Here is a 9991-nt window from a genome sequence, read left to right on the forward strand (position 1 = left end):
CCTGCCTCTGCCTCCCGAGTGCTGGGATTAAAGGCGTGCGCCACCACAGCCCGGCCTCCATGTACTCTTTATGTTTCTCTTACGAGTTTTTTCTTTTTTTCCTTTTTGTTTATTCAAGACCAGGTCTTATATATAAATATGGCTATCCTTGAACCCACTATGTAGACCAGGCTGGACTTGAATTCACAGAGATCTTCCTGCCTCTGCCTCCCAAGTGCTGGGACTAAAGAAGCACACCATTACACCTGGCATTAGTGTTTTCTTGTATCTGCAAATACCTTATATGCCTTTATTATATTTTTTACTAGGTATTTAACTTTTTTGTGCATTATGTAATTTTTTTTTACCATATAAACTTGAAGTTGGGCTATTAATTACTAAATATTTAGAAGGAATGATTTATTCATTTGCCAGTTAAACATTAGAGAATGAATTAGAGAATCTCCCGTGGTTTTTGTGTTATCATTTAAAACTTGGGGGCTGGAGAGATGGCTCAGTGGTTAAGAGTACCAACTGTTCTTCCAGAGGTCCTGAGTTCAATTCCCAGCAACCACATGGTGGCTCACAATCATCTATAATGGGATGTGATGGCCTCTTCTGGTAGGTTTGAAGATAGCTATAATGTACTCAGAAATAAAATTAATAAATAAATCTAAAAAAGAAGAAAAAGAAAAAACCTAGGGGAAGAGGGGAGATAAATTTGAAGAGGAAGAATGGTCCAGTGGGTTTATGACTCCCCCCTGCCCTTCCAGAGGACCTGAGTTCATCAGTTCCTAGCGCCCATGTCAGGTAGCTCCCAAGCACCTGAATTCCAACACTAGGAGACCTAAGGACTTTGTAAGCATGTACACTCACAGAGACACGCACACATGAATAAAAACACATAATTAAAAATAAAAGGATAAATTCAGCCTGGCATGGTGGTACATACCTATAATCTCTGCGCTTGGGAAGCTAAAACAGGACACTTTCTACACGTTCCATGTCAGCCTAGGCTATCTCAAAAATAAAAAATAAAAAAACACATTCTAGTGTCTGTTTCTATTTTAGTAAATGTCTCGTGGGGTCCACTGTGAACAAAACATTAGGTTTAGCTCTATAAAAACTGATAGTTTTCTATCTGGAGCTGATTTTTCTCTCTTGCATTTTATAGCTTTGGGTAGTATAATGAGGAACGTAACTGAGCATTTAGTGTGAACTGGGCACACCTGAGTGTGTAGTGTGCAGCAAGTTAGAAGCTATGACCACTGGCCCTCACAGCATCACACAAAGAACATAAAGAGTTATGTATGGCGAGAGGGGCTGGAGAGGAAAAAGGTGATGGTTCCTATAATGTTTAGTGGGAATGAGATTGAATCTGGTATGTCCAAGAATGAAGACCATGTGAGCTGAACAAAACTCAAGTCAGGTGGTCAGGGCGGGGAGTGCAGCGGGCTGAGTGCAGAGGAAGATGAGTGTGGCTGGAGGGTAGAGAGTGAGGAAGGTGTGACACCACCCCCCCCAGGCCCTCCTAAGGAGCTTGTCCTAACAGCAGTGAGAACCCATGCAGCTTTCCCCCTTTTGCTTGGCTTTCTTTGTTTTTGAGGCATGGTTTTACCCTGTAGCACAGGCTGTCTTTAAATGAGGAGCAATCTCTGTCTCTCTCTCTCAACGATTTTTTTAAAGGGTTAATATTTTTTCCAAAGATTTTTTTTTTTTTTGTCTTTTTCGAGACAGGGTTTCTCTGTATAGCCCTGGCTGTTCTGGAACTCACTTTGTCAACCAGGCTGGCCTCGAACTCAGAAATCCACCTGCCTCTGCCTCCCGAGTGCTGGGATTAAAGGCGTGCGCCACCACGCCCGGCTTTTTCCAAAGATTTATTTATTATTATATCTAAGTACACTGTAGCAGTCTTCAGATGTACCGGAAGAGGGCGTCAGATCTCATCACGGATGGTTGGGAGCCATCATGTGGTTACTGAGATTTGAACTCGGGGACCTTCAGAAGAGCAGTCAGTGCTATTAACCGCTGAGCCATCTCTCCAGCTCCCTCTCTCTTTTTTTTTTTAAATTTAAAATTTTTTGTTGATTCTTTTTCTTTTCTTTTTTAAAGATTTATTTATTTATTTATTTATTATATGTAAGTACACTGTAGCTGTCTTCAGATGCACCAGAAGAGGGCATCAGATCTGATCATGGGTGGTTATGAGCCACCATGTGGTTGCTGGGAATTGAACTCAGGACCTTTGGAAGAGCAGTCAGTGCTCTTAACCACTGAGCCATCTCTCCAGCCCTTTCTTTTTTTTTTTAAATTGCAATTTTATTCGTTGTTTTTTTTTTCTAGACAAGGTTTTTTCTGTGTAGCCCTGGCTGTCCTGGAACTTACTCTGTAGACCAGGCTGGCCTTGAATTTAGAGATCCGCCTGCCTCTGCCTCAGTTTTAGTCACAAGTGCTGCCCAGCTAAAAGCAGTCTGTTTCTTTCTCTCAAGGGCTGGGATTGTAGGCATTAGCTACCACAACTGGCTGCAGTTTGCTTCTAAATATGCAAATACAGACATGCTTAAAGAAGAGTCAGAGACTTAATATTTTAAGGGTTAGATGGAAGTTTACTTTAAAATTCCTAGTTGTTTGTATATAGGTTTGGATCCAAAGGACAGCCTTGGGAGTTATTCCTCTGGAGCCATCTATATATTTTTTTGTTTTGTTTTATTGAGACAATTTGTCACTGCCGTGGAGCTCACCAAATGAGTGCTGACTAGCCAGTGAGCCTGAGAGAGATCGCTGGCTCTGGCTCCTCCTCCTCTTCCAACTCCTCTTCCCCCTCCTCCTCTTTCCCCTCCTCCTCTTCCAACTCCTCTTCCCCCTCCTCCTCTTCCTCCTCTCCCCCTCCTTTTCCTCCTCCTTCTCCTTCTTCTCCTCCTTCTCCTCCTTCTTCTTCTCCCCCCTCCAGTGCTTGAGATTGCAAAAGCACACCACTCTTCCTGCCCCGCCCAGCCCTGGCCTAGGGACTGTTGAACTTGTTCTCACTTTCCTGGCTGAGCCGTTTCCCCAGCATAGAAGCTTACTTTTAAATGTGTACTGTTTTGTAGAATGAACTTATACATTTTCTAGTTTAAATAGATTATTGCTAGAAACCATCTTAAGTTGCTGGTAGATGAATCAGAACTAACAAGTAGTAGAGAAAATGATGAAAGGAAATAAGAAGGATGCTAAAACAGGTCTATTTACCAGAAGGAGAAACAAAAAAAACCAAACCTGTACCACAGCAACCCTTAGTAGATTTAGATTTGATGATGTCTGAGAAGGAGCGACATCCCGGGTATCTGACCTCCGCTGGTGAAGGGCAACCCTGGGGGGAGAGCTGTGGGGATTGCAAGTGGGGTAGAAGCCATATTCTGTCTGTGCACAGTGAGTTAGAAGTGTAGGTGTCAGATAAGCAGTGGGTTACAGGGTGTTTCTTGGTTTAGATTTGCATGTGTTGATAGCCGAAGCCTGGAGATTAGAAGAGTACCTCTTGGAAAGGTTAGAGAGTAAGAAAGAGCGACGAGTAATGCTAGAGTCCTCTGTTGTAGGGCATAAGGAAATGAGCGTATTCCTAGCTTACATAACTGGTTACCGGTGTGTTGCTGAAACTTACCGGTGTGCTCACAAGACATGGTCTCCTAGGTAGTAGTGGGTTTTCATATAAAGAAAGAAGCTTCTTCATTCAGTAAGTATGTGTTTTCATCTAATGAGAGAATGCCTCAAAAAGCGTAGTTGATCTTCACATGATACTGTGTGTGTGTAAAATAATTTTATGTGTTTTGTCTTACAGCAAGTGAAGTTTTCTGTTGGGGACAGAATAAATATGGCCAGCTGGGTCTAGGCATTGATTGTCAAAAGCAAACTTCACCACAGCTGATTAAGTCTTTGCTTGGAATACCATTCATGCAAGTTGCAGCAGGAGGAGCCCATAGTTTTGTACTCACCCTTTCCGGAGCTATCTTTGGATGGGGACGTAACAAATTTGGTCAGCTAGGTCTTAATGATGAAAATGGTACGTTCGCTTTATAGTTAAGCGTATTTTTAAAAGATGATCTTCTGAGATAAATGAGTGATTTTTAGAGCTTTGGAGAAATGTATACCCAAACATTCCCAGGACTAATAGAGGTGGACCCGAGGATATTAATTTAAAATTTTAATGTGTTTAGGGAGGATCCTGGGAAGGCTGAAAATTAGCACGTAATAAATTGGAAAGTTTGTTGAGACCTGGAGATATCGCTCAGTGGAAAAGCTCATGCCTAGTATGGACAAGGCCCTGGGTTTAATCCCCAGTACCTTTTCCCCACAAAAAAAGAAGACAAATATTCTTGAGATCACTTGTTCTGCAGTTATATATAGGTCCATGGTAGACTGCTTGCCTACCTCACAGGGCTGTGGGGTTAATCCCCAGGACTGAAGGAAAAGCAAGGCTGTGCTGTTTTATGTCTTCATTGTTGGATGCCATTAAGAGACAGTGTATCAATACTGAGTTAAGTTGGTAGCCAGTGTTGCTCCAGTATTGGCCACCATTAATGGAAAGAAGCTATACAGTTAATTAGTCAAGAAGCTGCATCTAAAGCTTCCTGTTAGAGCACATGTGCAGTAGTCCCTTAGCCTGGAACTGAAAAATTTTTACTCTGGGAAAGTAGCATGACATATTTAGTTGATATGATTGTTTCAAGTTGGATTTATATGGTCTGGGTTATTAGATTATTTTTTGGTTGAGCTTCTTTTTACACTGATGAATGTCTTGAAAATAAACATTTTAAATTTAAATAAGTATTTGAAACAAGTCACAACCTTTTATCTGACATTTCGTACCTACCAGTTTTTGAATGCGAATGTTTGGCATATAAGTCATAGGTTGTAATGCCTGAGATGGCCAAAGTACATGTTTACCTAATAATAACTGATAATGTTATGTAAATAATTTTCTCATAGAATTAGATAATGGTTTTTATTCTGCATAAAAGTTATACTCATGTTATATTATTATTGTTTTGCCACAAAGTGTAGAAAGTAGATCAGGCTATTGCGTAGAATCTGAACATGGCCATTACAGAATAAAGAATTATACACATGTAGAAAATCTGAAAACACCGAAGTCCTGAATTGTTGAACCCTGTGTACATTGGCAGTAGGGCAATCAAATGCTCATCTTTGAGTCCTTACTTTATCATAAGGCCTTGAAACCCAGTTTTATAGGCTTTTTTCTTAGGAATTCTTTGATTGATAGTAAAAATTAGTATTACAGCTACTAAATTTGGAAATCTGTAAAGGAAACACATTTTTAGTTAAAAATATCATTAACGTCTTTTATTGGAATTTTCAGATAGGTATGTTCCTAATTTACTAAAGTCACTAAGATCTCAGAAAATAGTTTATATTTGTTGCGGAGAAGATCATACTGCTGCATTAACCAAGGTATTGTATTTAAAAAACTTTTTATTATTTGCAGTAATTTTTCATAATTAGTGAATGCTTTTGTGCTATTTCCATTAAGCTTGAGTAATGTTTGTATTTCAGGAATAGTTCATATTGAAAACGGCCTAAATTATTCTTAAATAATTTGCCTTAATGTTAAGTTTTGCTTAGGGTTGTGAACTGTGCATTTGATCCACTGTCACACTCAGTTGCAGCAGCGCTTAAATGTAGTGCAGACTCACCTAAGACTGGAGACATTCCCCTCTCTGTGCTTCAGGGGTGCTGGGGCAGCAGTCACCCGGGACCATGCTAGCACTTTTTGGAGGGGCGTTTGTCTGTGGTATTGATATAGGAATTACAGCTCAGGACCTTGTGTATGCCAGGGCACCCACCTCTCTACCACTGGGCTGCCTCCAGCTCCCTTAGTTTTGCTCAGGCTGACCTCCGGTTTTTAATCCTATTAGCCCTGAGTAGCTGGAATTATTAAGCATTTTGAGTGAGATGACTTCATTTTGGTCCCCCATGCTTGCAGTGCTATGTGTCAGTCACACTCGTGTTTAGTCATACTACCTAATTGGCTCTAACCTTCCATTTGGTTTATAAATACTTCCAACATGTAAAGAAGCAACTGAGTTTTCATTATTTATATTTAAATATTTTTATATTTTGTAAATATATTAAGCTAAATGCTGTATTTACGATGAACATTAAGCTAGCAATGACTGTTTTTAATACAGCCTTGTCAGTTGTGTTAACATTCATCTCTCATCTTCTGGGGTCCTTGTGTGGTGAGTAGACGTCAGGCAAAAATGAACTCCTTCAGATAGTGTGGTAGGTAATGTGCTGACCTCAGTTGGATCCTGGCCAGTATAGAAACAAAACAAATTGCAGCTTATTTTTACTGGAAAATATTGTATTTATTCATAGTAACATAAAGATTCTGAGAAATTGGTTTTTGGCCAAATTAGAAATTGATGTTTCAAAAGGTCTAGGGATATGTAGTGGTTGATAGAGTGCTGTCAGATGTACAGAAGGTCCTGGGTTCTATCTAAATACACCACATAAAGTGAGGTCCAAAAATGCAGCCTCTCTTTATGGCTGTGTAGGTCTCCTACCCCCGTCCCCATTGTCATTATTTTGTCTTCTATATTCAGTAAAAGAAATTAACAGTTTTTTTCTTTCTTATCTTCCTCCTCCTCCCTCCCCTTCTTCCTCCTTCCTTTCCCTCTCCTCTCCTCTCCCTCTTCCTCCCACCACCTCCCCCCGCCACTAGTGAAACAGAGCCTCACTGTGTAGCCCGGGTTGCACTTAGAACTTCCTCCACTCCCCAGTGTTAGAGCTGGAAGCCTTAGAACTTCCTCCACTCTCCAGTGTCAGAGCTGGAAGCCAAAGCTCCATGTGTAGCCAAGCACTCTACCAACTAAGCTGTACCCTGTCTTCTGCTCTGTATTTGATATAGAAAGTTTTATACTGTGTCATTATACTATAATAAAAAAAATATCCTGTTAGATATTGAAACCAGGGTGTAAAATTACACACACACACAACTATAGTTGTAAAGAAAGTATCAAGTTGAAAAGTACTATAGTTGTGTTAGGCTATTACATGTCTCTTTTTAAAATGGCCTCAGCACAGGAGGCAGAGGCAGGGAGATCTCTGAGTTCAAGGCCAGCCTGGTCAACAGGGCTACACAGAGAAACCTTGTCTTCAATAAACCAACCAACAAACCCAGCAAAACAAAACAAAACCCATTGCCTGGTGAGTTTCAATTATAAACATTACAGATTGCCTCCTGTAGCAGGTCTGTATGTGCACATGTCTGCTCTCTGCTCACATGCAGTTTTCATGGGGGCTTTTTATCTGTACTGACTTTGTTTTTGGCACAGTCTCCCTGTATGGTATGGTATTGGCTTTGAGCTCATTATCTTTTTGCCCCAGCTTCCTGGTGGGAGGCCATTACTCTGTCTGTGCAGAGCATTTGTCTATCTTCAAGCATAGCTAGCTTGCTAATGAAAGATAGCATTTCTTTCAAAGTTTCTGTGAAATGTTAGATGTCTCCTTTGAATTAGAAAGAGAGAGAGAGAGAGAGAGAGAGAGAGAGAGAGAGAGAGAGAGAGGAGAGAGAGGAGAGAGAGGGAAAGAAAAGAAAAGAAACGAAAAGAAAAAAGAAAAGAAAGAAACGAAAAGAAAAAAGAAAGGAAAGAAAGAAGAAAAAAAAGTAGAATGATATTCCAAAGCAGCACAGTTATCTCCCCGGCTCTTTGGTTGGTCAGTGTAGTAGTGGTTACTTTGTACTCTTCAAACTGCTGGCAGTCTTTTACCCTCCCCTTCTTACATGCTGAGATTTCAGGTGCGCACCACCATGCCTAGTAGCAATTACTTCTTTAATGAACACTTAAATATTTTATCATAATAAGAACATTATTGAGTACTTAAATCTGTCAAAGCCTGTCTGGTGGTTCAATCCTGTACAGTCACAACTACCTGAGATGCTGAAGCAGGAGGACCTTAAAGTTCAAGGCCTTCCTCAACTAAGAACAAGTTCAGGGCAAGCTTTGACATCTATTTAAACATTCTATTTTCAAATAAAAGGTAGAGGCTGGTGAGCTTGCTCAGGAGGTAAAGGTGCTTTCCAAGTGTTCCTGGTAACTTGAACTGACTCTCTAGGACTCAGGTAAAGGTGGAAGGAGAGAACCAAACTCTAGAGTCATCCTCTGAGTACATGTGTTTACATGTGTACACCATGTGCATCCACACTAAGAATACATCTTTAGGCTTTAGGAACTTGAGCGGTCCTTGCCCACACACCATGCGAGGGCCAGGATGCACATCTGCATAACCTCCTGCTTCTTTCCTCTGGTCCCCTAAAATGCCACGGGGTGGAGCACATTTCATGATGGAGGAAGAGCGGTGGGGGGCGCAGGGGAGTGTCGCACTGCTCTCAGGGTTCTGGTCCAATTGTTACTGGTTTTGAAGCCCACCTGTTGTGGAGTATTCTAATCAATTTTGGCTTTCTGAGTTTTTGTGTAATTAAAGTGCTGCTGCTGCTAAAAAAAAAAAAGAATTCATCTTTAAAACGGTTTGCCAGTGGTGCACGCCTTTAATCCCAGTTCTCAGGAGGCAGAGGCAGGCAGATCTCTTGAGTTCGAGGCCAGCCTGGACTACAGAATGAGTTCCAGGACAGCCTGGGCTACACAGAGTAACTGTCTCGGAAACAGAACAAAAGTAGAAGGTATGTGGGTGTAGACTGAGTGGTAGAGCACTGAGCTGTAGGTGTAACCTTATTGTCTATCGCACACTAAATTATTTTACCTTCGTTAGTCAGCCATCATCTAATTTCAAAGATAGGAAAGAAAACATTGAGTCTGTATTAAAAGTGAACTCATTTTGTAAACATTAGGTTTTTTCTGTTGTTTAGCTTCTCATGAGTTAGTTGTTCTGTTTGCTTGTTGTGTTCCAGGAAGGCGGAGTATTTACCTTCGGAGCTGGGGGCTACGGCCAGCTGGGTCATAATTGCACCAGTCATGAGATAAATCCCAGGAAAGTTTTTGAGCTCATGGGAAGCATTGTTACGCAGGTTGCTTGTGGAAGGTAAGCTGTGGTAAAGAAGAGAGGACTCTGCACTCTAGACTGCTTACTCTCTGGAACTCCAGTTTCATGGAATTTGTTGCTCTTTTTGGCTTCCTTGATCACTGTCCACGTGTACCAGATACACATGCAGAATAAACACAATTATTTTAACAAATGGGATCCTGGGGACTAGAGAAATGGCTCAGCAGTTACTGGCCGTCTTCCAGGAAACCTACCTGAGTTCTGTTCCCAGCATGTATGTTGTCTCACAACCATCTATATCTCTAGTTCCAAGGGATTCAACACCCTTTTCTGGCTTCTGTGAATACCAGGCATACATGTGGTACACAGACATGCCTACAAGGCAAAACACTTGTATACATAAAATAAAAAGGTAAAAATTTATTTAGCTGGCATGATGGCACATCCGTTTAATCCCTAAGACAGAGGCAGGGAGATCTCTGAATTTGAGGCTATCCTGATCTACAGAGTACAGGACAGCCAAGGCTTTATTACACTGAGGAACCCTGTCTGGACAAAAAGGAAGAGAGAAATAAATGGGATCCTGTAACAGGGTTAGGGGTGGGTGGGCAGTGGTGGTGTCAGGTATTGTTAGTAAGTGCTTGCCTTGCTAGCACAGGGACCTGAATTCAATTACATCATCACATAGAGAGTGCCAGGCAGTGACACATGCTTGTAAGTCTGACATTGGTGGACCAGAAACAGTAGAATTCTTAGGATTTGCTGACCAGCCAATCTAGCCTAATTGGTGAGCTCCGGGTCAGAAGAGATGATTCCTTAGACTGTCCTCTTGCTTACACATACACATGTAAAGAGAGAGCAGCTCACTGTGTTGCCAAGGTTGGCCCCAAAGGCCTTGACATAAATGGTCCTCCGTTCTCTCAGATTCCCTAATATCTGGGGTATGATTAATGGCATGAATCTATCTGGCTAATAGTGTTTTTAGGTAGACGTACACATTGAAATTTCATAAATT

The 9991-nt window shown here is 41.2% G+C and overlaps 1 protein-coding gene across 2 annotated transcripts in view; it reads left to right on the forward strand.

The window, feature by feature from the left end:
• The window catches only part of Herc4 (HECT and RLD domain containing E3 ubiquitin protein ligase 4), a 74080-nt gene that overhangs the window by 28058 nt on the left and 36031 nt on the right, over positions 1–9991 (forward strand). For both annotated transcript variants that reach the window (XM_021204521.1, XM_021204519.1), the window contains exons 6-8: positions 3794–4015; positions 5333–5424; positions 8885–9015. In XM_021204521.1, the coding sequence (XP_021060180.1) occupies positions 3794–4015; positions 5333–5424; positions 8885–9015 (445 nt within the window). The remainder of the gene's footprint in view (positions 1–3793; positions 4016–5332; positions 5425–8884; positions 9016–9991) is intronic.

This window comes from Mus pahari, chromosome 9 (assembly GCF_900095145.1).
Source record: "Mus pahari chromosome 9, PAHARI_EIJ_v1.1, whole genome shotgun sequence".
Classification (NCBI taxonomy): Eukaryota; Metazoa; Chordata; class Mammalia; order Rodentia; family Muridae; genus Mus; species Mus pahari.